The sequence below is a fragment of the Drosophila serrata genome, unplaced genomic scaffold, assembly GCF_035046125.1.
Source record: "Drosophila serrata isolate PLE 108 unplaced genomic scaffold, ASM3504612v1 contig_184, whole genome shotgun sequence".
In the NCBI taxonomy this organism is placed as follows: Eukaryota; Metazoa; Arthropoda; class Insecta; order Diptera; family Drosophilidae; genus Drosophila; species Drosophila serrata.
In genome coordinates this window covers 6,546,038-6,573,714 of record NW_028257082.1, presented here as the reverse complement: position 1 = coordinate 6,573,714, position 27,677 = coordinate 6,546,038, and the positions used below count along the sequence as shown (strand labels likewise).

The 27,677-nt window shown below is 40.4% G+C and overlaps 3 protein-coding genes across 4 annotated transcripts in view; 1 reads left to right on the top strand and 2 right to left on the bottom strand.

Annotated features, from left to right (window-relative positions):
• LOC110180165 (uncharacterized) overlaps positions 1-21,520 on the bottom strand; it is a 25,488-nt gene extending 3,968 nt beyond the window's left edge. Inside the window, exons 1-8 of the mRNA XM_086829164.1 lie at positions 20,921-21,520; positions 13,021-14,588; positions 11,281-11,422; positions 2,778-2,926; positions 2,558-2,721; positions 2,274-2,468; positions 1,965-2,105; positions 217-990 (exon numbers count right to left, since the gene is read on the bottom strand). Coding sequence (XP_086685290.1) covers positions 217-990; positions 1,965-2,105; positions 2,274-2,468; positions 2,558-2,721; positions 2,778-2,926; positions 11,281-11,422; positions 13,021-13,066 — 1,611 coding nt within the window. The 5' untranslated portion in view covers positions 13,067-14,588; positions 20,921-21,520. The remainder of the gene's footprint in view (positions 1-216; positions 991-1,964; positions 2,106-2,273; positions 2,469-2,557; positions 2,722-2,777; positions 2,927-11,280; positions 11,423-13,020; positions 14,589-20,920) is intronic.
• tous (testes of unusual size) lies at positions 21,520-26,780 on the top strand. Its single transcript, XM_020945468.2, has 5 exons — positions 21,520-23,013; positions 23,075-23,158; positions 23,237-24,162; positions 24,221-24,390; positions 24,517-26,780. Exons 1-5 carry the CDS (start codon positions 22,829-22,831, stop codon positions 26,644-26,646), a joined length of 3,495 nt encoding a protein of 1,164 aa, XP_020801127.1. The 5' UTR covers positions 21,520-22,828; the 3' UTR covers positions 26,647-26,780.
• Positions 26,666-27,677, bottom strand: Vps20 (vacuolar protein sorting 20). 2 transcript variants are annotated; one of them, XM_086828533.1, is made up of 4 exons: positions 27,507-27,649; positions 27,331-27,440; positions 26,766-27,270; positions 26,666-26,692 (listed from the first exon to the last, which is right to left on the bottom strand). In XM_086828533.1, the coding sequence occupies exons 1-3, from the start codon at positions 27,621-27,623 to the stop codon at positions 26,805-26,807; spliced, it is 693 nt and encodes a 230-aa protein (XP_086684659.1). In that variant the 5' UTR covers positions 27,624-27,649; the 3' UTR covers positions 26,666-26,692; positions 26,766-26,804. The 2 variants fall into 2 exon arrangements, with proteins under 2 accessions (XP_086684659.1, XP_020801141.2); XM_020945482.2 differs by having other exon boundaries at positions 26,666-27,270; positions 27,507-27,677.

Below are 27,677 nucleotides of genomic sequence, written 5' to 3'. Positions count from 1 at the left end.
TTCAGGTAATCTCTTTAAAGAAACTTTTTAAATGTTGCTTAATTTAATTTGAAGGGGTAATAAATAGATGCGTAATGGAATACGTTTCCATGGCTTTCAATCGTAAAGAAAACTTATAACTGCATTCTCAGGGTAAAAATGAAGTTTCCCCTCTCAAAGTGAGCCACTCCATCTTATTCTGTGTTCCTGAACCCCAACACTAGCTGGCTGACTTACGCTGGCCGGCTCGCTGTAGTTGCTATGGTTGAGCACCGAGGACTCGGTGCGGATGGTATCGCTGGCCACCATGCTGTGGTACTTCTGCAGCTGCAACTGCAGCGTCGAGGAGCCGCGACTCTCGCGTGATCCCTCCCGTGATCTATCCGCGCAGGAGTACTGCCTGCGGTACTGGCGTCTTCGCCGGCCGGCGCTTGCGGAGACCACGGATGATGCTCCAGATGCGCCATCGGTGGTGGCCCCCAGCTGGTGATCAGCGCATGCCAGCGGTCGAGGCAATAACGGAGGCGGGCGAAAGTAACTGGGATCGTAGCTAAACTGTCGCCTGCGCCACTGATCATACTGGCGGTAGTGGCTGAAGAGGCGGCGGCGTCGCAGGATTAGCTGCTTCTTGGCCTCCAGCACCTCGTCCTCCTCGACAAAGGTGCGCTCCTGTGAGTTCTTGAGGATGCCGCGCTGCTGGGCGAACTTGCGCTGCTTGTGGGCACCCGCCTGCAGGGGCAAAATGCGCTGGACGGGCTCTCTCTCCCGCTGCAGCAGCTGTTGGTCCTCCAGGTCCTTGTCCAGTGCCTCATCCGCAGCCTCCAACTCGATGTCCTCGTTGCCCACCTCCAGACTGTCCACATTCTCCAGCACATTGGCACCCACAATGGACTGGTTGTCCACACTGGGACCGCGCACATAGGTATTCACCGGCGTGCCATGACTATGGCCATGTCCATGGCTGGAAGCCGCACTCACGGCCGCCGAGGAGGCTTCGCGGTGCGCTGGTTGCTAGCTCTCCACGTCCGCCTTGTGGAGCAGCGCAAACTGGCAGCCGCAGTCGCGCTCCAGCTCCCGGCGCGGATACTGGAAGCAGCGATCGAACAGACCGCAGCCCTCGCACCTGGGCAAACACTGTTTTGTGGGCCAAAAGAAAGCCAAAGGAGGATCGGAACAGGAGCAGCAGTAGCAGTAGCAGGAACAAGATCAGCAGGCGAGAGAGCGAAGTGAAAGTAAGGAACGTTTGGTCAGTGAGATCTTGGGAAGGCGCCAACCTGAACAGCAAAGCTCGAAACCAAAAACCAAAACTGCTAAATGCGGTTAAAGTACAGAGGAACTTCTTGACATTCAAGGGAATTAACTTGACTAGTTAATACTGTTTCTTATTTTGGATATAAATTTAAGCAATATATATAACCAATTATCAAATAGTTCCTTTGACTTTAAGTTATAGAAGTTCCTCTGTTTATCTATGGAATGTGTATAGTTGTTGTAAATTAGAGGTGTTTCTCATTTGCATAGCGCATCCTGAGCTTAACGAATCTAGGTGGAATCTCTAGTTGACTTCGACAAGCCGAAGACCTCATGCTCTGCAGAATGACCCAGAATAATGCCAAAGTTCTAGGTTCTAGAGAACATACCCCCAAACTGGTGCCAGAAGCCTACGGAAAAGAAAGCTGAAATAAATGCGAAACTAGCATGTGCTTTCTTATTAAGCAAATCATAAAGAAAATTAGGATAAGTCTATATAAGGGGAAAACGCGTTGAGACATTATTTATTATATATATATATATATATTAACTATGAAACCCCAATTTATGTTCACAGACCACAAGACATGGGTTTGTTAAAGGAACAATAAATCTAAAACAGCCATTCTCGGAAAATGCAAAAAGGATATTATTTCGTTTGGTCGGTCGGGGTTTTTTGTGCACAGATTTAAAAGGAAATGGTGTTCTGGGTTCAATTAGAGTCAAATATTTACTTGAAATTGATGCATAGAAAAAAAGCGAATAAAATGCAGAGATATAAATATATTTTTTTGTTTTGGTTTCGTATAATATGTAAGTAGTTGGAAGAATTTGTTATTTTTGAATACCTTGACAAAGAAATCGGGGTGTAGGTTCTAAAAATGAAGCATAACAAAAAACGAAACAGAGATAAGTTCCTTCGCGAATATGTATGTATCCGATTAATCCTAGAAACCCCATTTCCCGCACCAGCAACCATCGTTGTCATAATCATCATAATCACTTCCCAAAATCCCGCAATGGATTACGAGCAGAATACGAACCTGGTGTGAATGCTGGCCATTGCATCCGCCGGCGCTGCACACTCCTGTGCCTGGAACCTTGAGCTGCTCATGCTTGTAGTCTGGCTGATAGGGCAGCAGCATCCGGATCTTGCCCCAGCGATTGAAGAACAGGGCAATGGCACCGGCCCAAACCATCAGCACGATCAGGACAATGCCGATTTCCACGCCGCGGATCTGTAGGGGGTAATTAATAAGTTAATAAATGAATAAATAAATGCAAATAGTTCATGAAATAATTAATAAAGATGAAATACAATCCTTACTGTGGGCAGTTCCCTGGTGGTGCCATGAGTCAGTGTGTTTGTGGCCGTGGAGGTCACATCATCGCCAAAGATGCTGGCATTTCCGGTTCCGTTGCGAACGCCATTGCTGCCATTGCCATAGATACCGGGCGGAAAGTCCTGCTGCGAGGTGTTCTTGGGCAGATCTATCAGATGAAACCAATATAGCTGCTTCTAAGATACATATCTAAACCGCACTCACCGAGCGTTTTGAATTTGATCTGGCCCCGACTGCGGTATTTTTTGCCCTGCCAGATGGCCGTCACAACGAGCGAGTACTGTGTGCTGGGCAGCAGGCGATCCAGGACAATGGCCTCACTGCTGCCGGCGACGTCCTGTACAACCCTGTAACTTAAATTAATTCAATTACCACTCTCGAACGGCAGCTAAGGGGGGATGGGTGTAGGACTGTGCCCGGGATTGTGCAGTCGCGTAGGTATACAAGTGTGTGTGCCCACTTGGGTGTATGTAGGTGCACAGAGAAAAATAATTGTAGAAAAGGTTTTAGCGGAGATTTTAAGATTCTTCCAGACAGTTTATTCCTAACAAATCTCGCTTCATTTTCACAATTAATATTCTATTTTTGTGGTTTTTAGTTTCGTCAGGAGCTATTTTTGATTAATTAATTATTTGATTGCTTAATTGGTGTTCCTCAACTTCCGGTTAATTTGAAATTGCACACTCTATATACCAGACCTATATATACTTATATAAATGGTTCACATCTGCTTTCTCTCTCAGTGTGTTTGCGCTAATTGAAGGAACTACACCATTCTAGGACATTGAAATATGAGGCAGGTCCGTGTTGGTAATTACAGCATTGGCCAATATTTCACTTTGTCACTTTCGCCAGAGCAGTTACCAAACATGTCCTAGATTTGCCAATTGAGCTCACATTACCCAGGCCCCGCTTCTGGCCAGGATCCCGCCTCGGCTTTCATGCCTTCTCCCGCTCCTGCTCCAAGTGCGTGGCAGCAAAAGTGGCGCCGACTTCTGGCCTCCTGTGCAATGTCTCCTATTACTATATGGCTGTAACAACAGTCCGACAAATGATTCATTATTCATACATGTATCACATATACAGATACTGTGTGTGTGTGTAGTCCCACGAATCCAACAAACATATAGATACGGCGCAATGGCCCCCAGTGGAACCGAAGTCCAAACAGAGAACACAAAACAGAAGTGTCCCGCATTTCGCTTGTACTGCTTGGCAGACGAAACAAAAACAGCGACCGGCACAAACGTAAATGTAAATGTTGGAAAAACAAAACACAGGTAAATATTTCCGGTTAGCCGATTTAATAATGCCCTGAATGCATGTGCGGGCTATTTGGAAAAATCGTGCTATTAAATATGCAGCTTTTAAATTGTATTTTAAATATGAGTTTTTATACACTCGTTAAGTATTTGAATTTTAATCAGAATGCGTTGAAGGAGTCATTTCCGACCCTATAAATGATATATATTCTTGATCAGAATCAAAAGCAGAATCGATCTAGTCATGTTTGGAAGAAAAAAAATTTTCGAAATTTTTTCAAAGTTTTATAAGGGGTTACATCATTAAAATTGTCAAAAATTGATAAAAATTTTAATTTTTGTAAATCTTAAATTGCGAATGCAGATTTATTATTCTTATAAAAACTAACATAGGAAAGCTTTCCGATTTGAAATTAATGCTTTTTTGGCTTAGTTATGAGTTTTTTAAACTATGATTTTTTGTAAAATTGTTAAGATATTTGTAAATCGATATATTACAAATATCTTAAGCTCAGCTATGATCTATTTCCGATTCGATCCTATAATTCAATTGCAAAATCCTTCAAAAAATAACAAAGATATTTGAGGTCAACCTCGTTAAATTCTTTGAAACTTATAGTTTAGAAACTGTATAAGTGTTAATATATTTATATTCAGCTTATAAATTAAAAAAATATGTATATGCGGTCTTATAAAATTATTATTAGCTAAACACAGATGTTATTCTTCGAATTAATAATAATATTTAGCATTTGTTTTATTTGTTCACTTTCCTTTTAATTTTCTTGACACTTGCTAAATGATTTTGTAACCATGAAACTGCAATTGCTGATTTAATCAATATGCACTTAATTAAGGAAAGATATTTTGATATCAGATAAAGCTTCAAGTACCCCTCAAAATGAGGTATGTAGGTTATGGAGACAGACTTGCTGTTTTAGTTGACTTTAACACAAGATATGATACAAAAGGAAAGCAAGAATATGTTATTATGTATTAAATTTTTTTAAAGATTTATTTTTCTTGTTCCAACTATTTTGAGAATTTATTTCATGATGAGCAACTAAAAGAAGTGAAAAACCAGTCATTACAAGGAAAATTCAGCCCGAATCCGTTAATCCCGGCATGAATCCTCCTCTCATCCCTTGAATTGATACGATATAAGGACATAAGCTGGCACTTACGCTTCATTGTAAATTTACATCTGGCTGGCCTGCAAAAAAAAGAAGAAAAACGGGAACTCCCACTTCGAACTCTGGCTGGCGGCTAAATAATTGATTAGCCATGCCGTTTGCACATGTGTCGCATCCATCTGCACGCAGCCAATAGACCCTTTCTGGCCGCAGGGTAACTGGAATTGGGCCAACCAAGTGCAAACACCGCCCATCCCAGCCAAACCGAACTGATCCGCTGCCATATGTGACAGCGCCAGGCAAATGTCTAAAGTTTCCACGTTAAAGTTTTCATCATGTGGCGACGCCCTGGGGCAAATCAAATTTAATTCTCGCTTGGCTTCAGCTTTGCCTTTGCCTCCAACTATTTGGCATTAAGTTCGGTCTGCGGAAGGCGCTTATTATACACAATTTAAACTCACGCGAAGCCTCCAATTTTCCTGGGGCGGATCCCGTACCCTTTGCTGGCCAGTAAGAAATGCAGGCGAGCTGGAAGGAAGGAAGTTCCTAATTTTCTCGCCGGCTTTTCCCGCTTCTCCCTTTACGGCCTCTGTGTGTGTGAGTCATTTGGAATTCAGAAATATGGCAGAATGAATGTGCATTTCGGCTGGGCATTCTCCTCTTTTTTTAGTTCACTTTTAATGTGCCCCCTTTGTGAGCTTAATCCAGTTCGTTCCGGTGTGATAAATAAACAATTAGCTTACGGGCTGCCAGAAGTTTCGCATTCGTTGCTCAAACTTCGCAATCGCAGGCCGACATGCATACAATATGTCATACAAAATATATATTTACACACGAAGGGCTTCAGTTGCTATTTAATAACTTATGACATTCGCGGGCTGGTTTTAAAAACTTTACTTTACAACAGCTTGGCGATAGCTAACCGTTATCATTCTTGTTTTATTGGTAGTAAAAGAGTTACGGCGTTTCCATTTGTATTAAATTAAAAATTCAATTAAAAATACGCATACGCCCTGTGGGACAGCTCTATCAATGTTCAATGAAGTAAACAAGCAAGTAAAGGGCATTCGGAATAGTTATCTATGCCAACTCAAATAGTCTGTGAAAGTCGGCTTATTTCCATATATATCCTATGTGTGTTTTATGTACAAATCAAGTCTTGTACGTTATGCGTTGGTGTTCCATTTTCATTTCCTGTTACTGTGCACTTTTATGGCTTATTCTGGAAAATTTATGTTGTCATCGCACACAGAGTGCGACGAAGAATAAGAAACAGCCTGGCCGGAGGCACTCACAAATCTCATCCGCTTAGCCATTACCCAGAGAAACTATAGCAACCCATGTGTAGACATATGTATACATATAGTTTATCGGTAGATAGCTACATAGGTATCCGGGGCCTTGACATTTCAATTTTAATAATGTCAAATTGGCTCTAAAAAAGCAGATAACGATAATGAATAAAATCTACCACAGGACTATTGATTGGGATTTTCCATCTGCTCCCGCCTACTTTTACTTCACGAATGTTTCTCCGCCTCCTTCAAGCGCGCACATGTCCTGCCCGCCCCCTTTTTGTGTGACCCTTCCTTTCGAAGTCACCTACTTCTCCTGCCCCTCCACTGGGACAGTAATTGTTATTAATTATTATTGTTATTGATGGTGCTTGACATGCTTGGACGTATTGAACTCCAACCCTCCTACAACGGACACACATTGTTCGACCAGAATTTCATAAATCCACTTAGCAATTTGGAGCATGCAGGGAACACTGTGAGAAATATTCACAGGCTTTTTTTTTGAAAGTGTTAATTAAGGGTAATCAGTAAACAATTTTCTTATATATGAAAGTTTACAATAACTTGAATATATTCTCTATATTTATTCCTACAACTAATAAGGAAATCTAGTCAGAGAATTTTAACAGAAGCCATTTATTTATAATAAAGTCTAGCTTTGCTTTTCCCACTTCCAATTTCTCCCTGTGCATGAACACGTAGATAACGACGACATGTGTGGCTATATGTGCTCTACCTGTAGTTGTCAGAAATGTCTAGGACAAAAGTCCTGTTCCACTTTCTGGGCTCGAGTTTCGAGCCTCGCAACCTAAGGCGAAGTCCAAGCCAATGCCATAGCCAAAGGGAAGGCAAAAGCTCGAGCCGACTCACCGTCAACGTGTCTATGTACTAATCATACATTATTCACGGGCACAATTTACTCGAAAAACGGCAGGAAGATAGAGCCCACCGACCGACCGACCGACCGCCCACCATAATGACTGGCAGTCGGAAGTATGTAATACAACAAAAATCGATAGGAAAGTAACACAAAAATTAAAAAACAAACTGACTAATAAATAATGACCTAGTGAAGGGACCTCCACTCTACCCGAAACACAAACAAGGAGCACAAGTTTTGTAATAAAATTTTTGACATAGGCGTGAACCTAATGGAAGACGAACGGACGGACGGACGGACGGACGGATGGATGGATGGGAACTAAAAAAAGAACAATAGCAAAGTGAAGGCTTAGGCTTTGGAATGGCGGGCAGTAAAAAGACAAAACACGCTCGTGCAGCCAAAACGCACATACAGCAACGGAGCCAGCAGAGCCATTAAATTGAAAAACACCTTGGCCAACAGTCAGCAGCGGACTGCAGTCAAAAGGCACAAAAGCCGAGCACTTAACTTATTACACGGCCGGCATTTCATGGCAGGGCGACTACGACGAGCTGAGCCGCCACGCGGACTTGGAGCAACCAGCATGGAGCGGAAGTGCTTAGTTTGTTGGCGAAAATATGCAAGCCATTTGGTTCAGCCCCTGCCTCCTACGGTCTTTAGGTGCACTGAGAGAAGAAGGATTGTATAGTATTTTACCACATAATAATGCTTTATGGTCCTGAGAAATACATCTACAATTCTTGAAGATCATGCTGAAAAGTATGCTATGAATTATATGGGGTTTGGAGTTTATTTATGAAGATGGAGAAATATGACCTTTTTTTTAATGTATATATTTAAACTTTACCTAAAATATATATTTTTGTTATTATGGAAATCAAAACTATATATCTATGGCACTTCTGCCAAAGATGTTTCATGTTTAAACATACCTATAGAACCATTTTTATAGATTTTCAATTTAAAAATATTTTTATAAACCATACCCACCAAATTTTAAAAGAGAAAAGACTAAAAGAGAAGCCATTAAAATTGATGGACACTAAATGGACTTTAGTATTATTAAAATTGAACATATAAAGAATGAATCCATTTATTTTCTTTACCATATAGGCATCGATAAATATTTTACATCAGAGCTGTAACTATGGAAATTTCAATTTTATTTACTACTTAAATTTTATCCATTCCCAGTTTTGATATTTTTCCTATATGTTCTCATATGTATAAAGTACATATATAAGTACTATATGTATGTTCTTCCGGTGGCCACGCAGCCAACTTGGGCGTTGAGAAATGGCAATCAACGCGGATGCAAATGGGGAGCATGTGGAGGTGGCTCAGGCAAAGGCACCGGCAGTGTCCTGGCCCTAGGAAGATGGTAAATTGCTGGCCAGAGACAGCTGCAGCTGAGCTGCATCGGTTCGGTAAATCATCGAGATTATTGCCAAGAGAGTTAACAGGAGCTGGCAAAGCACCAAAGTCCCTGACATATGTATAAGCACACGAGTATAAGCTTTCCTCTCATGAATTTTGACTGCAATAAACATCGCGGATATATACATATATATAGGAAAATTTCAGCACCAACAGTAGCTTTGGCAAAGTCAAGTTTTTTTTTTTTTTTTCCAAATCGAAGCCAATGAAGTGGCAATAATTTGAAACGCATAAAGTTTGCAAACTTTGAAATATTAACGAAGCAAATGTTGCTTTATAGTTGACTAAGTTTTGAACAGGGTTGAAGGTATATTCCCATTTAATCAAATATGAAATGCCTAAATTTAATACAAAACAAGTGCACTTAACAAAAGACAATTCCCTTTATCGCAGCTTGTAAAAAATAAAATCCCTTGCTCAATTCAAGCTGAAAATAAGGTAAAACTTCACCAAAGACCCAAAATAATTGGAATTTTCCAGCCAACCAACTGATATTTGCAATTTAGCAAAAAAGTTCGCCGCTCTTTGTGTGCAAAATTTCGCATTTTTCTGCTCTGTTACAGTTTGTTTTTAAATAACTTTACTTTCAAGTACACGCCGCCTTTTGTTTTTCTTTTGGCCTGCATTCGCGGTCAATTTGGCCTCAAGTTTCCCATTTTCATGTTGTTTGTTTCTACTGGCTCCTTGGCTCTTTGGGGTTTTCCCGCCCGCTCCGTTTGGCTTACTTAGCTCGTCGGCTTGTTATTTAGCTCATGGCCAAGCAAACACTCGCACGCCGCACACAACGCACACCACCACCATAGACTTTAGACTCGGAAGGGGCGCACACACACAATTCAGCGCTGGCAGACAGTGTTCATGACTGACCGCTGCCACGCCCCCTGCCCACTGACCCCATCCCCCGGGCTATATTGGCCACAAACTCACTCCAAAAACCCAACGTCAATTGCAGGCAGAGTTTTTCTCTGTCCTGTCCGAACGCACTCTGCATAAATGCAATTGCATTTGTCTCTGGGCACAGAGAGAAATGGGATCAAGGTTGTGGGATTAAGAGAATTCACTTCTTGAAATATTACAAAATATATATATCTGATTGTGGCATTAAAATTGTTTATTGACAGATGGGGACATAAGAATATAAATTATTTAAAGCATTTTTTTAAAGACTTTTATATAAAAAATGTTTAAAGAGTTAAAGTTCTTCATCTTTTCTTATTATACCCTTGGAGAGGATTATAATATCAGTCAAAAGTTTGATCAGTAAATACCTATAATCATTAATTAACTATGAACAGTAAGTATCTATGACCAGTAAGTATTTATAATCAGTGAGTATCTATGATTAGTAAGTATCTATGACCAGTAAGAATGTATGTATGATCAGTTACTAACTTTGAACACTAATAAACAATGACTTGCACCTTTTGTAACACAACACATTTCTGAGACCTGGCCGGCAGTAGTTACTTCGTTCCGGGGATGTTAGAACAGGTTGGGAATCATATGCCCATATGTGGGAGACTTGTTTTGCAGTTAATAGCAAGCTATTTGAATGAAACTATGCAGTTATTCTTCTATATAATTTTAATAGTATATAAGTCGGAGCATGGCGAACCGGTGGACTATATATATACATATATATAGGTGCCATAGGAACAATAGGACGATTTATAGAACTATGATCAGTAATTAAATATGAACAGTAATTAATTATGAGCAGTAAGTAACTCTGAACAGTAAGTATCTATGACCGACCAGTAAGTAACTATAATCAGCAAGTATCTATGATCAGTAATTAACTATGATCAGTAAGTATCTATGACCAGTAAGTAACTCTGAACAGTAAGTATCAATGGCCAGTAAGTATGTATGTATGATCAGTTACTAACTTTGAGCACTAATAAGCAATGACTTGCAACTTTTGTAACACAACACATATCTGAGACCTGGCCGGCAGAAGTCACTTCGTTCCGGGGATGTTAGAACCAGTTGTGAATCATATACACACATGTGCAAGGTTTGTTTTGGAACAAAGAGTAAGCTATTTGAATGAAACTGAAGAGTTTTTGTTCTGCATAATCGTACTAGTATATAAGTCGGATCATGTCGAATCGGTGGACTATATATAACATATATATATAGCTTCCATAGGAACGATCGGAAAATTTAAAGAGAAAAATTATAACTTTTCCAGTTCTTAACCGATTTTCATCAAATTCGATTTATAGCCATTATATATTAATCTTAAATTTTGTGTAAATGTTATGAAAATTTGACTTTTATATCATATAGCCTGTAGCACCTAAACTTTAATTAATATATACTTGAAGATACAGCTTAAAATTCCCTTAAACCTCACTTAATACAAATTTAGACTCATAACTACAATCCGAGCTTTAAGATAAATATATAATTCGTGTTTTTAATATAAATTTCCATCTTTGACTTTATTGACATTTGAAATGACTTTAAAAGTATAATTTTCTTTCAATAAAATATATGTATAAATAAGAAGGTTTAAAACTTGATACACAAACATTCTCTTACGGTGCACTTGAGAAGCCTTAGCCAGTTGTGAGGACCTTTTAAAACCCGTCAGTTTGGTTGGTAAGTGAGGCAAAGTGTGCTTTGCCGTCATTTAGCCAAGTCAAGTGGCCAAGTGAATTGAGTTTTAGCTTTGTTAGTGGTACCTACCTGTCATCCGTTGGCTTGTACGTCACAACGTACTTCTCTATGGGATGTGCCTTTAGATCGATTTGCGTCTGCCACGACACACGGACCGCCGTGGGCGTCAGAAAGGTGACGGTTATGTTCTCCGGCGTAGCCGGAATGGTGCCTGTTATAACAATAATTGCTTGTTATTATGCTATTATCCCCGGTAAATGCTTATATATACATATATATATTGAATATGGGAACGAGGAAGAGTATATAGTAATTCAGAAGCGCCAGCCAAGTTAATGCGTCTGGGGGATTAACTGGGCAATGTGGTTGGAGCCGTGTCGTAAGAGACATCAGCCCCCTAAGTTGGGTCATAAAATTATCAGCTTTTCGGCTTTATTTCAAGTCCTCTTTTGGGCCAAAAGAAGCACAGATTAGATGTGACAGTCTGCCCTGATCCTGCTGTCAATCAGTTATCAATTGACCAGTCTGGGGTAAGTCTGGCTCTTTGTCAAATAAATTTAATCAATTTTAACAGCTTGCTTTTTGCCCCTATCAGCTTTGATTTCGTTTAACGAAATATTTGTCAGAAAATGTATTTATTTTAAAGTGATTATAAAAGTATATTTAATTATCAAGGGATTTTCTCGAACACTGTATTTTAAACATCAATCAATTTATTTGGCAAGACATTTGACCTACTTAGCTTAGGCAATAAACTACCTAATATTTATTTTTGTGGAAGTATTTTTAGTGCATTTTATTGCCTAAGCGAGTTGGCCAAAACAGTCAACAGAAGATTAACAAGAGAACTTATGAATGCTTTTCAGTTAATCATTTACTTTAAATAGTATAGCATATTAATATATACGTATACGTATTTCATTTATAAAGTAATATTTTAATAATAATAAATGTTGGATTATTAGGTAATTCATTGCTGATTAGGTAGTTTCTTTTAGGTACTTATATATATTGTCTATTTTTATTTTCTTCTGCTATTATTTTACTATTAAAAACACTAATTTAGACTTTATATATTAATGCAAAAATATCAAATAATAATATTAAATAATACGTAGACGTGATATGTTATTTTTTCTTTGTATACCTTCACAGGTATAAACTTAAACTTGAAACTTAAAAGAAAATTATAGATGAAGGGCTTCAGTGGCCTTCGATAAATCAATGTATTGAGTTATTTATAGACTTTTAACAACTAAAAACTACTATTTTGTCAATATTTATTAATGCAAACATATGATCAAACCAGAAAGCAAACTTGTTAATATGTTTTTAAAACATTAATTAATTTCTTTAATATTTATTAAAAATTAATTTATTATTATTATGATTCAAAGCACTTCTTTAGCCTTGATTAATGCAAAAATATCTAAAAACAACAAGTAAACGTGTTATTTATTTTATTAAACTATTAATTTATTTTACCATTGGCCCTAACTCATTGGCAACCTTATCTTTGCCATAAAAAAAGAAAACAAATACTTATTTTAGTAGCTAAACAGCTAAAAATAAACCCAAGCTTGGACACAAACAAACCAACGATAACTATTGTTTGCCTTATACACAGCTGTAGTAAATGTGTTTATTAAGGCCCCCAGAGAAAGAGCTGGAACTGGAGCTAAGCTTGTGCTGGAGTTACTTTTCGCAAATCCGCAACATTGTCGCCAGAGGAAACTGGTCTTACGACCCTAAATTCCGGAACTGGGAGCAGGATAGTGGATACCAGAGGGAAATGGGAGCACTACTTACCCGCCAGGCAAGCGTTAACAAACAGCACGGCTATGAACACAAACATGCTTCCTCCGTACGAATCCGAATCTGCTCGCCTTTGTTGTTTCCTCAGCTGCTTTCGGCGGCTGCTTCTCTATATATTTTCCTGTTTCCCTATTTCCCAGTGGGTGGGTGGCGGCGTTTCCTCTTTGCTAGGGTTTCCGCTTGGCTAATTCGTTGTTGCAGTTTCGTTGCGGTTTTTGCCTTTGTCAAATAGTTGCTGCTGCTGTTGCTGTTGCTGCTTTGTTTAAAAATAATCTAACTAAACATAAAAATCAGTCTTGCTTTAGTCCAAACCGCACACACACACACACACTCCTCCTTCCTTTTGTTTAATCAATTTCTGAAGTATTTAAATGTTTAAATATATTGAATTGTTGCTCAATTGTGCCGCTGCAGCTGTTCGATTGCCATTTCCATTTCAATTTCCGCTCGTTTAGTGCCTGGCTTTCCTGCTAATTGACTTTGTCAATGACATTTGCATTAAATTTCCTCCAGCTCTGATATATTTATGTCCTTGTGGTGGGGAGGCGAATTTATGCGTGTATATTTTTATAACACATTTTTATGGGTCTCGAGCTGTAGCTGGATCCTTACTCTGGGTGTGGGTATGGGTCTGGAGCTGGGGCTGGGACTGGCACTCCGTGTGCGCGTCCGTCTCTTCAGTGTGTCTCTTGTTTGAATCGTCATCGAATCGAATCGTATTTGATGAACGTTCCGATAGTACGCTATTATATAGTGAGCTTCTTTGGGGAAGTTTGGGGAGGGAGCGGGGTATATATTCCAACAGTTCTTGCTCTGTGTTTCGTGCTCAGTTCAACTGGGGAATTATTCACATTGCGTTCACTTTTTGTTTCTATTTTTTTGTTGTTGGTGTTTGTGTTATATTTGTTGTACTTGCTGTATTTGTATTTTCTGTTCTTCTGTGGTTTTGTGTTATTATTCCTGGCTGCTCATTGCTTTTCGGTGTTTGTTTGCCGCCGCTGCTACTTGGGCTTTATAAAAATCAATAACAAAAAGCAACTTTTTGTCTGACAGCCGTTGATTTGGATGGCAACCTAAGTGAGTTTTTGTTTCTGTGCTTCCGTTTTGTGTTTCTATTGAGGTTTCAATTCGGTTTCGGGTCTTTGGGTATTTGGGCTTTGAGCTGTGCTGTGTGTTGGCCTATACGAAAATTAATTCAATGCGAAGGCCCCCGGGCGACCACCTGCCACCTGCCACCTGCCACCTGTCGTCGCCGTTGCCAATGAGTCGAGTCCCTTCGTTTCTCAGCTGGATTCCTTTGTAATTTCTTTGGTTTCCTGCTGCTGTCGCCTTTTATTTAGTTTGATACATTTCGTATTTTGTTAACAATTTCGGCATAATTGCCAAAGCGTTTAGGCCGCATTGCCGCACCGCTCTCTCTCTCTTCGTGTGGGTATGTGATGTTTTTTCTGTTTTGATTTCGATATTTGTTTTTACTTCCCTTTGGCGGCTTGCGGTTAATTATGGCCCCGCTTTTGTTATTGTTTTTGCGTTGAACTTTTCGGGCTTGGAGCGAGAGGAGGCTGTAATAAATCAGAATGGCATTAATGGGTCTGAGGCAAAATATGCGCATATATATAAGTACATATATTTGTGCAAAAACTATAGTATGTGTGCGTGGCAACATTTACATTAATTATAATGAGATGTGTTTTCGGCTCAATCACAATTAAGCGTACAACGGTTCATTCGTTATTCATTAACCGGATCAAAAACAAAAAAAAACATCGTAAGGAAAACAGAATGAAAGGCAATTACATTATGTGCTGCATACTTTACGGGGCCGTTTTAATTGGCATTGCGCATACGCCATGGGGCCGCCCCAAAAACTAACCGCACAGACACACGCTTACACACACACGCACACTGCATATCTAATGTGTTGTACATAATCCCATATTCAATCCATGCTTCATCTGCTGCAGACAATTCAATTTGTGGATTGTCCTCCCTCGATCATGCGTGTGTTATGTGGGAATTTGCCTTTTCCATTTTCCTGCTTTTCTTGCCTTTCCTGCCTTTCGATTAGCATGTACGGCTGGAAACTATGTGGTTAACATGTCTGCGGCTCGTGTTTTCCCCTCTCCTAATAGTTTTCACCACACCCCCCATCCAACCTGTTGGCCATATAAATTTTGAGTCCTGTTTGCTGTGATTTTGCGCCTTTTGCAGTGCAAGGTAAACCAATAACGTGTAACACAAGCACAAGTGCCAGCAATATTTCCCCTTTTATTGGCAGTGTAAAGGAATATAGTACCCAGAGGACTCTTACCGATGGCACTTACTGGGAAAACCAATTGAGGAAAGGGCCATCAAAGGCCTGTAAAAAAAAGGGACACGCTCTTTATGGGGCAACTTTGAAAACGAAAAGTCCTGTGGAGACCAAGAATTTCATGATGGCCACAAATCTGTTCCCCTAAACGTGTCGATTGTGTTTGGATATTTAAAATTTACGCAGCATAAAAGTTGGCCAAAGTTTGACAAATACTTGTGAGTACAAAATCCATAAGGTCTAGGGCATTTAAGAGTCGTTGAAACTTTGTTATGTTGCCTGCCATGTCCAGCGGTATTAGCCTAAGTGACTGATAATCTTTTAATACATCAAATTGTTACAACTTTTAATCATTTTTCCAAACAAAAAATGAGCAATTGCACTTAGGTAAATAACTTCAGTTAGCAGCTGTCATGGCCAATATCAGCATCTTGAAGTGTCCGACCACGCCCTGCCTTAATTTCCGCCTCTTGACCGCTTGCCGCCCGGCAACCGCTCGATATCCATTAAATTTATGCATTTATGTCTCATTTTTCGTCGGACGAGAAGACCCTTTAAAGTTTTATGAACTTTTGGCATACACTTTGGCATGCTTGAGGCTTTCGGGGCAAAAGATAGCGTCAGGCCATGAGAGAATGTGTAATGAGTGAGCGCACACGCTTTGCAATTTAAATAATAATTTTTTGTTCGTTGTTGTACGCAGTAAGAAGTAAATAAGGAATTAAATTTAAAAATTCCAAGGCAGTGGATTTCATTAAAGGAGGGAGAATAATAAAGCAGGACCCAACCAGTGACACCGACACATGATGGCAAGGCAAGGAAGGAGTGTGGCTAAATGCCAACAAAGCTGCAGTTATCATAAAATGCAAATTACATTTTTCTTATTCTGTAAAGCTATTAAAATTAAATAAGATATTACTAAATCAGAGAGAAATAAGGAGGCGATGGGTAAGGTAAGTTGTAGTTATTATGCTGATTTTCAAAATGATTGATATTGAAATTGGGGGCAAAGTGGAAACTTGAATGCATTTTGTATTATTAAAATTCTTTAATAGAATCAAATATGAAGTTAATAAAGTACTTGAGAATAAAACACCTAGTGGTAGATTAGTTAACATAAAAGACAATACAACTACATTAAAATCTAGCTTGAGTAATTGATACATATAAAAAGTATTCAATTGTACTTGGAATTACAGTAAAAAAACAATAATAAAAAAATTATAGAGTGCCCTAAATGTTACCCGAAATTGGTGTCTGTTGTCAATGTCATTATTTTAAAGCAATAAAGAAATTAATTTTTAATTCCCTACACATGTACTTACATACATACATATATAAAAGCGAACGTATAAACGTCATTAAAACTGGGAATAATAAAACTGAATTAAAAACAAGGTGACGCATGGCGAGAGGGAAGGGAGGGATATTGGGTGGAAATTAGGGAGCGAGTGCATGCATTCCCGCAATGGCAAATAAGTAGGTGAAAGCAGTTATCGTAAAATGAAAATGGCGGCTAGTACGCGCTGTCGCTTTCGCTTTCGCCACCGCTCTTAATTATAGCGACGTCACATGCACAAACACACACACACACACACACAAATAAACCGCATAAACACACAGACACATAATCGCACACTCTCTTAGTCCATATACAGGGGCTTCAGTTGATAATTTTTTATTGCATACAGTGCGGCGCGGAAGCAAAGAGAGAGAGAGAGAGAGACAAAAGGGAGCTCCTTTGGCATTTTGCGGCTCCTGTGTTTGGCTTTGCTGCCAACTGGCTTTGCTCAGTATTGTCAGAGACTGGCAGACAATAAATCAATCAGCTGAGCCAACATCAAATTCCTGCGCAGACAATGCTCCTTTGCCATCTATATGCCAACATAGTGGCGTAAGCGCGCTTTGGTGTGTGTGCGCTATTAACAAAAAGGTCAACTTAGCCGCTACAATTGAAGCCGAACGTTTAGAACGGAAGGAGGGAAGCCGAGGAGCGGTGGGTAGCCGCTGAAAATTGGGAAAAATGGAGGAAAAAGGCTTGCGCTCAAGCTTTTACACCAGTGCACACTTGCCAAAAAATAGGTGTAGTGTTATTTGGCAATTATTTCAACGTTAAAGATTAGGCTAGGACCACATTGCGTATGTGTAATATTTTTTTCTTATATATCTTGGAGTCCCACGTTGCGTATGTGTAATATTTTTTGTGATATATTTTAGAGACCCACGTTGCGTATGTGTAATATTTTTTTGTAATATATTTTGGAGTCCCACGTTGCGTATGTGTAATATTTTTTGTGGTATATATTTTAAACATATTAAGCTTCTGATTAAAATTATAATACCTAGGGCCTAGAGTTTCTCCCAGTGTAACCATATCGTGCTGATAAGTGTGTGTATGTGTTTGTGCACATCCATGTAGAGAGAAAGAGAAAGCAAAATAACGGGCGAGCGCATGCTATTATGTCCTGGCTTGGTTGTAAAAAAAAAAAAGAAAAAAATAAAACGCTAGAGAAAATAAGGGAAAACACTTGACTCCAATTTCAGCGAGATTTTCAGCAGCAGCTCTGCCGGCAAGGGAATGCGATGGAAAAACGAGGAAAACGCGGATGCAGGGCTGCCAAGTAAAGAGTGATAAAAAATTAAGCGCGAAATGGCAGGCTCAAGTTGGCTTTAATTGAATACTACTTTCAGCTTTAACCTGATGAAAGAAAGAACGTGATAAAATAAGAATAATTGGAAACAATGAAAGTCTATCATAGCGGAATTTTTCCGTTTGTTCAGCAATTTCCCCTTTTTCTTTTGTAGTGTTTTGTCTATGGGTCCCCTGAACTTTTAAATAGAAAGTTTAAAAGTTGTAAAACTAGTCTAAAGGTTGATGCAATCTAAGGCAATGTAGGAAACTTTATACCACATAATGTAAAAATAAATGCAAAAATAGAAGGACCTTAAAGAAAAAGCATAAGCCCATGAGAGTTTGATAATGTTGGGAGTATACTAATATTTTCTAGAAAAGCAAAAAAGTTGAAAGAAATCTCTACAAGCCAAAATAAAAGTTTTTATTACATAAATAAAGAAATTGCTTGTACCAAAAAAATGTCTAAAACTTGAATATGCTTTTGGTTGCTAGGTTAAGCTGGATTTTTTTAAGTTTGAAAGTTTTGAGCTATAAAATTCATAGAAACTAAAAAACATGTGTCGTTTTGACTACAAAATTTCGTAGAAAATCCTAGAAAATATTTGTCTGTCTACCAACAAACAAAAAGGAAAATCGTTTTGATGCAATTAAAGTCTTCTTTCTTTTATAATTTGATTAAAGACGGATAACTTTTGAACGCAACAAAAGGCATCTGAAAGTTTCAAGAATATAGTTTGAGTTCTGATGACAATTAAGTTATAAAAATAAAGAAGAATAAAGAAGCAGAATGAAAAAAAAACTGCGTTTCAATCATATATATACGACTTATTTTTATTATTTATTGCCAGCCAAGACAAAAAATTTGATAAAAAAAAGTTTAGTATAAATAAATTCCGAACTATTTAAACTTAGAATATAATTTTAAATTATCAAACAAACAGTGAAATGTATATACCCTATATAAAAAGATATTTAATATATAAACCAAATACCCAATATATATTATTTCAATTAATCACAATTAACACCTCCTGTGTATTACGCATATGTAGGAATTTTATTTATGAATGAAAATCAAAACCAAAAACACATTTCAAACACCTGAAAATTCATCAAGAAAATGAGTAATTTTGTAAAATTGAACTCACTGGTTTAATGAACTTTTTGATTGATTTATTTACAATTTTGAAATGGGGTCCCCTGCCTGGCGATGTTTACTTTTATGAATATGTATTTACAAACGCATTTTGTTTATATTTACGGATGGGCTAATGGCACCCAAACAACTTCCAGCGATGAAGAAATTTACATATTTAAGCGGCCAAACTCTGCGGCATTCGACGGTAGTCCAAAAATACCGGGAGCAAGTCGTGCCCAATATATATAGAATCGACTGCATATATATATATATATGTATATATCTAGGAAAGGAACAGTGCCACATGGTGTGGCAGTGGTGCAGTGCACGCAATGCGGCGGCGACTGTGGTTGCGACGGATTTAAATTTAAATTTGAAATGAACATTACGCTTTCCGGGCATTTTTGCAGAGCCGATTTTCCTCACATTTTCTTTCATTTGACCTGTTCTAGTTTTTGCGGTGAATGTGCGGATATTTACTATGTATAGGTTTATGACTGCCTCTGTGTGTGTGTGTGGTATGCCTTTGTTAAAAACGATTTGTTTATAACAAAGATCGGCTATTACGTGCGACTTGCTATGCCTCGAATGGATGGCCAAATGATGGCAAATGGGGGCAAATAAAATGTGGAAGGCGCTTTGGGGGAATTGAGAGATGAAAAAGATTTACGGCGGTGCAAGGGCGCTGAATTAACCCACACACGAAAATTCAACACACAAGTTCACAAAAACAAAAACAAACGCAGGTTAATTGTTAAATTCGTTGCTTATTTGCGCAAATAAACGAAACAGGGAGCATTAAAATTACTTTTTAATTGCCACACAGCTGCGTCGTCGCTGACTTTTCTTTGGGCCGAGTTGAAAAGACTGACAGAGTCCATTAGGCCATTTTCCATTTCATTTCATTTTCGCTTTCGTTTTCATATCACTCTTGGCCTGGCTTCGCTTTTCTTTGCTTTACTCTCTCTTGTTTCCTTTTTCCTTTTTGGGTTTTTGGTTTTTGCAATTTAATTGCCTTAAAATTCCAGTGAGAAAAGCCGCAAAAGGACTCGGGCAGGACTCGAGCCTTGGTTTTCTCCCCAGCAATTGTTAATTGAGCGACTGTCGCAAAAACACCTGCCAGGTACACAGTAAGTCAAGGAACTGCAATAATTCCTTGGCTATATATTTGAAAACTATTACAATTTTATGACCAATTTGAGACATTTGAATAAATGGTCTATTTATCTAGGAAAGTCTTGGTAAAAAACTTAGGTATTAGTAAACAAGGAACGAATAAAGGTTTTCACCTTTTCCTTTACACATTTCAATGAATGGAAAATAGCTATTTACAACTTTAAAAAGTTTATTTTTAACCAGCAATGTATTGGTAATTTAATTACTTATTTGTAAACAAGAAGCAAATGCTTAAAATGATGTCAGCTAAGGCAAGTTAAACACAAAGCTAGGGGATTATAAATCTTTTATTTTAAAAACCTATTTTAAATTAAAATTTAAAAAATAAATAATAGTACATATTACATATAAAGGTTTTAAGATGTAATTCAATTTTGAAACCCAGAAGAGTGTGTTTTAAAATTTTTTAAAATCTTAAAGATTTTCCCTATATATTTATATTTAACCGAACCCTTTTCCTGTTATATTTTAAAATATTCTTAATTTTTTCCATGTGTACAATTAACTGCTTTAACCGGGACCCTTGAAACACTCGCAAAAACACACAACACACTCACAAACAATCCGAAGCAGCTCTCAAAAGTTACACGCACACAAACACAAAAGTTACAAGTGAGTTTTGGTTTTTATTTACTTTTTGCCGTCGGACTCTGGTTTAACCGGCTCAGCCGCCACCTGCTAGTGACACGCCTCTCCGGCTCGCCGCCTCCTCCTGTGGATCCCAGTCCCAATCCCAATCCCTACTCCAATCACAGCTGAAAGCGCGTGCATCCGGTGATAACGCCGAAAAACAAACACTTCACTGCGCTCAGGTAGTTCTTTTCTCTGTTGTCTTTTTTCTCGGTCGGTTTAATTTGCTCTGCGCTGTGCTATGTGTAGCCTCTGTCACTGTCACTTCCGTTTCCGTTTCCGATTGCTCGTTGTGCTGCGGCCGACGCGAAAACTACTACTGAATTGGACAGAGCACAGCCCGCAAGCAAACCGAAAACAAAACTCTCAGCCAAGAGAAAGAGAGAAAGCTTTCGTCGACTGATTGTGTTGGCAAATTGTTTAGCTTTTTTATGGTCAAAATGAAGGTGAAAATACCAGGTAGCAGGTTGAAGTTAAGGATTCTATAACCAACTACAGAAGCCCATCATAAGTAATAACTAAAATCATCAGCAAGTATGAGTCTTGGGGTTATTAAATTGTTGTATCATCATATCATAAAACATATGACTTATAGACTTATTTATTTTAATCTATATAAATTTGTACATATATTTTTACCCAACCTCAACTAAATAAAGTGTTTCAAATATTGAAAGCATCCTCTTCATTTACCTTATTTAGATTGCAAGGGAAGGATTAGGTATGAGGTTTCTCTCTGAAGGATATGTTTTATTCATAGCATCGGTGTTTTGATGGTGTAGCCGACACAGGCTGTACAAACTACCCACTGCACTTTTCTTTACATTTAAACAATATGTTGTAATGCACAACCTCTAGAATTATGTTTAATGAAAAATGTAAAGCTAAAGAATTATTGTAGACAAAATATTTTGCTTCTTCATTCTACTTATAACACCTTTAAAAATTAATATGTTTATAAGATATATGAAAACTTTCCTGTAACTTTAATACCTATCTTGTAACCCAAACTTTCTGTGAATATTTAAGGCAGAAAAAAGTGTTTGTCTGGCCTGAAACCATTAATCAAATTGTTAAAAAAAAAAAAACAAACCCCATACCAGTTTGCCAGACCCATACCCATGCCCAAGTAATTTCCCAATTGGGTGAGCTCAAACCATATTGGGCATCTCCAACTTGTAGGATTGTGGACACAAAAGCTCTCTCGTGCAAGTATTTTCCCCCGCTGGGGCAAGAGTGCTTCAGTGAAGAGAGGCCGAGCAGCTTTTCTTTAACTAACAATTCCTTGTGTTAGGTCGTGTTCGCTGTGCCAAGGCGACGATTGTCTTTGGCCTCTTCGGGGGAAATTTCGGGGGATGTGAAACAATATTTGGGGGACTGCCTGACTGACTGACTGACTGACTGACTGACTGACAGACAGACCCATATTCCGAGTCAAAATAAAGAGAAAAAGAAAGGCGCATTGCCAGAGTTCAAGTGCGATGGCTTTTTGTTTTTTGTTGGCCAGGAAACGGGGGCCAATTCCAACGGAAATTTCAGTGTTGTTTTTAGCAAGCGCTTAACTTTGTTTCCGTCTCCGTCTTCGCCTTCCCGCTCATCTGTTGGTTTAAATTAAAAGCATACTTAGCGGCGTTTAATTACTTATTCATGGACGCTCGCGGCCAAGCTCTGATTGGAATAGAGCCTCCTCTTCACTCTTGTTGTTGTTAGGTTCTCCTCATTACGGATGCCATGGAGTTAACTGTCGGGTGGAAAAATAGGCCGAGAGTTCCGTTCCCTAACGGTTCCCAAGTTCCCCAAGTTGTTTGATCGAATTTCAGTACTCTCCTCGGCTTGTCGTCTGTCTGCCTCTCTGCCAGTTTAAATTGTAATCCCGCGCCGTGTACATATATTTTTTATTAAACCAGCAATCATGGATGAGGTAAAGCGACCTTCACTGACCAACAGCACGGTGACGATAAGGCCACGGCTTATCTACGGACTGCGGTCAGATGTGATTGGCAACATTCACTTTAATCTCAACAAGGAGGTCATCTATCCAGTGGAGGGAGTCCTGGCCTTCCACGATTACGTACAGAACAAGCAGAGGTTTCTCAGGTGAGTGGTGCGTATTCTCTAAGCGATTTAGTTACTCCTCATAGTATTTTGTATCCTACAGATTTCCTGAGGATACCCGACCGGAAGTCATAGCCATAAGCTCGCATCGAAAATTGCTGGCGGTGCTGGAACGACATTCAAAGAAGTTAGTATAGGTTTATGTACACAGTTAAAAGGAGGAAGTTCACCTATAAATATAACCCTTCTTGTTACTCCTCTCTAGTGGCCGATACATATCCGTTTATGAGTTGTCTACTCTTAAGAAGCGTCGTCATCTAGAGCTGCCCAGCAATCATCGCAATGCCGATATTCAGCAGATGATTTTCACCATTGACTCTAGAGCGGTGGCATTGGTCACCCGTCCCCCAGAGGAAACTATTATCATGTTGGTGCTAGACAAGACTAGCACCGTGCTGGAGGCAAGAGCCACAATACCAGGATCACATGGAGGAGCCGAATGCATTGCTGGCAATCCGGCTGATTGCAGCTTTTTGGCCGTAGGCGGGGATCGCACTCTGCTGTTGATGAGCAAGTCGGAAAGGGGTTTCAGCATAAGCAACAATCTGAAGGTCAAATACAGGGTTACCTCAATGGCTTTCCTCTCGATGGACCTGCTAATGGTGGGCACATCAGATGATCAACTGATTCTTGTGGAGAACGGTGAACAGAAACTGGCGCAAAAGGCCAGCGATGCGGACACTGTGGATCTTATGATCGATCAGGAAATATTCGATCGAGATCGAGAGATGCAGGATCACCGATTTCTGCCAACTCAGACGATTAGTCTGGCGGATAAAAGAGTCCTCTGCATGACTGCCTTTCCCAAAGGATTCGCCTATATCATTTTTAATAGAGCCTTTGTTTTTGAGCGAGTTTCCAAGTTTAAGTTCGAGAGAAAGACTATACTGACGGTGCCAACGAATCTGTATGCGGAGCACATGTACCAGATCCGGAATCTAGCCATTGATCACAAACAGGAGACCGTAATCGTGACAACGGCTCATTCGCAGATCTATGTGGGTATACTCATAGTTCCAGAGACTTTGAAGACCAAGCAGTTGAAGTTTGAACCCCTGGGAGTGCTCATCCATACGGGGGAAATCATCGCCATTTCGGTGTGTGCCTGGAAGCCGATTATTATGACTGCCTGTGAGGATAAATTTCCATTTAGTTCCTCTTTTATATTTAATTTAATAATCGTTTGCAGCCAGGGATCAAACTATAAGGATCTGGAACTATGAGACTGCCTTGGTAGAGCTAGTACGAAAATTCCAAGTGGATGTGAACATTGTGGAGCTGGGTCTCACGGGTCAAATGGCGGCCATTGGCTTCTCCGATCAGCTGCGTGTTACCCAGATCTTTATGGATGATCTTAATGTGAGTTTCTCCTTAAAAATATCACACATTTATTATTTAATTTAAAAGATTTAAATAGTCAAGCTTAGTTAACAAGAATTTCGTTGGAAGAAAGTGATCTTTAACCTCTTTTTTTCTCCTTCTCAGATTGTGAAGACCTACAACTTCCCCCATTGCAATGCCGTGCGTTACTCCAACTATGGACACTTGATGGCCGCTGCGTATGACAACAATATAGCTGTCACCTCTGTGTACACGCTGGATGTGGTGATCAACCTGAAGGGTCACAATGGCACAGTCCTCTCCGTGGCCTGGTCACGAACGGATAAATTCCTGATCTCTGGCGGGGCGGAGGGGGCCATTTACCTCTGGGATATTGAAACTGGAGCGCGTGTTCAGGAGATTGTGCAGAAGGGCACGGAATATATCACCGTCTCGTGCAGCTTCAATGAACCTCTGACGATATATGCTGGCACCAGCTTTGGAACGATCCGGGAGTTCCAGAACTCCAGTCTAGTGCGAGAGATAACTATACCATCGAGAAACAAAGGTTCTGTTGCGGACATGTGCCTGGCCAGGTCGGATCTGATTATGTTTGTGTCCGATCACGAAGGCAACCTGTTCAACATGCAGCTGCCGTTCCTGGAGGCAGGAGGTGGAACCTTCACCAACTTCCGCTTTTTCGATGGGCCTGTAAATAAGATGCGCTTCTCCTATTGCGGCACCATGCTGTTTGCCATCTCCAGCAAGGGCACGCTGGCCATCTGGGCAATGGACAACATCGAGGGCAAGGTGGCCCACATGGACCAGGACCTGATGCGAAGCCAGGAGGTTTTGATACCGCGCAGCCAGCTCAATGATAAAATAGAACAGATAGCCAACTTGGAGCTCCGACTGAAGCAGCAAGCAGAGGAGTTCCAGTACCAGTTGAGTCAGAACGAGATCTTCGACGGCCAGCAGTTGCAGGAAGTGCACAGGAGCTACTGTTCGGCGCTGGAGGAGCTCAAGGAGTTGAACAACGAAATCGAGGCCAGGCATACCGAGGAGATGAACCACATCACGTTCCAAATCAATGCCCTGCGGGAGGAGCATCGCGTTCAGCTGGACACTCTGGCCAACCAGTATTCGGAGAGAATGCTGATCGAGTACCAGAAGTTCACCAATCTCCGAGAGAACATGTTGGAACTGCGCGAGAGCTACGAGGAAAAGCTGAAGAACTCCACGGGAACGTTGCAGGATACGGTTGAGGCCCTGGAGAACAATTATAAACAGCAACTGAACGAGCGAAAGGAGCTGATCCGCGACCTGATGAAGGAAATGCAGGACAAGAAGTCCGAGTTCATCGAGTACTGCCGCGAGGTGGAGCTGGAGAACGATCGCAACATGGTGTCCACCCAAACGGAGTACGAAAACAAACTCACCACGGAGCGAAATGAAACTCAGATGTGGCGCGGTAAGGCTGGAGTGCTACAGAAGAAGTTCGAAGGCCAGAGTCGCGAGATCGATGGCCTCCTCGAAGAGGTCGAGATTCTTAAGGAGGAGCACCACAAGTCCCAACGGAACATCCTAAAACAGATGCGAAACATAGAGGAACTGCAAAAGGATATATCCGATCGGGACTACGCCATCAACGGCAAGGAGAAACGCATTCAGGACCTGCTGCACAAGAACCAAGAGCTGGACAAATACAAGCAGGTGCTGGGCCACAAGATCGCAGAGCTCAAGGCCCAGATAGAGCCGCGCGAATTTCAGATTAACGACAAGCGTAAGCACATTATCGAGATGGAGGCAGAACTGGAGGGACTCAACCAGAACAATGTGCAGCTAGAGTTGCAGCTGAAAGAAATGCGCGACAAGTATCTGAGCAATATGACCGAGCTCCGGACGGAGCGTCATCGGGCCAAGGCCTCCAGGGAGTGCCTGCATGCCATCTGCTCGGACATTTACTACGTGGCCGGGGAGATTAACTCAACCGAGGGACTAAAGAAAGCGGTACGGGAGCTGTTCCGCAAGCATGCCTCAGACGACGAGCTAAAGAGATTTGTGTCCCTGGACGCGGAAGTTAAGGACGAATTCATGCGTCAGCGTAAGCAGATCGAGAACGTCTTAGCCAAATACAAGTCAGTGGCCGAGGACAAGACTGTGCAAAGGAAATACGACAAGCTTTTCAAGGAGAACCTGGTCCTGATCGCGGAGATAGAAAAACTGACCGATAGCAACAAAGCTCTGCGCAATAAAGTTAAGGAGGACGCCGGACGCCGGCCGACGAAGATTTAATATAAGGACTCTTTCTCTCTTTTTGGTTCCTGATCGAAAGCATAGTCTATAAAAATATGTATTTCACACTGGACATTAGACTTATCGAGATATTTAGTTGAACGGCTATACATACATACATATACAAAATGGCATTTGGTTTCGATTTGATTTTGTGTCTAGGCCTCCACTAGGACTTTCTTGGGTTTGCTGCTGTTTGCTTTGGTCTTTGCCGGCTCCTCGACGGATTCGCTTTCCGCCGCGGCAGGCAGATCCTCGGTGGGCACTTCGGGCAGCTGGATGCCCTTCTGCTGCTCTTCCTCTGCTTCAAGGGCATCCAATTCTGCCAAGACATCCTCCTCGTCCTGCGTGGTCAGCACGTCTGTCAGTATGGCGTCTATTTCTTGCTGCTTCTCAATGCCCTCGCGAGTTTCGTCCATGATTCTTTCCACCTCGTCAATGTCCAGCATTTCGTGAACCTTCTTTAGGGCTGCATTACCGGCCTTCAGGCCATCTAGCACCTTCATCTCCACCTGAGCGAACTCCAGGTCGGCGGCCAACTTCTCCAGGTTCTCTAGCTGTTTGTCGGTATTAGTCAGAAGACTTTCCTGGTACTTCTTTTTGCGTAGCAACAGCTTGGCCCGGCTGCAAGAGGATTTCAAGGGTTATTTGAACCTAATATAAAATAATCGGTGATGTATTTACTCCTTGCGACCCTGCTGCAGGCACTTCCTGGCCATAAGTCTGTCATTCTCCAATTGCGTTTCAATCCGTTTCTGGTACTGCTTCAGTCGATCCCTCTGCTGCTTCAATTGCTGCAATGGGAAAATTGTCAGGGTCTTAGAAGCGGCCATCAGGTGTGGAAGGTTCCCTTGACTCACCAGCACCGCCTTGTCCTGGTCGGTAATCCGGCTAATGGCCGGTTTTTTGCTGTTTTTCCCAAAAAATGCCCCCATGACTAATATTAAAAATCTTCTTCTTCCGTTATTTGTTGACATTCGATGGGACGTTATCGTTCGGTTAGTATTTTTTCGATAGCAGTAATTCGATAT

Coding starts and splice junctions, on each gene's coding strand:
- tous (XM_020945468.2), top strand. CDS start 22,829: ATGGATGAGGTAAAGCGACCTTCACTGACCAACAGCACGGTGACGATA. Junction 23,159..23,236: donor CTGGAACGACATTCAAAGAA/GTTAGTATAGGT, acceptor ACTCCTCTCTAG/TGGCCGATACATATCCGTTT. Junction 24,163..24,220: donor GCCGATTATTATGACTGCCT/GTGAGGATAAAT, acceptor AATCGTTTGCAG/CCAGGGATCAAACTATAAGG.
- Vps20 (XM_020945482.2), bottom strand. CDS start 27,623: ATGTCAACAAATAACGGAAGAAGAAGATTTTTAATATTAGTCATGGGG. Junction 27,441..27,506: donor ACCAGGACAAGGCGGTGCTG/GTGAGTCAAGGG, acceptor TTCCCATTGCAG/CAATTGAAGCAGCAGAGGGA. Junction 27,271..27,330: donor CTGCAGCAGGGTCGCAAGGA/GTAAATACATCA, acceptor ATCCTCTTGCAG/CCGGGCCAAGCTGTTGCTAC.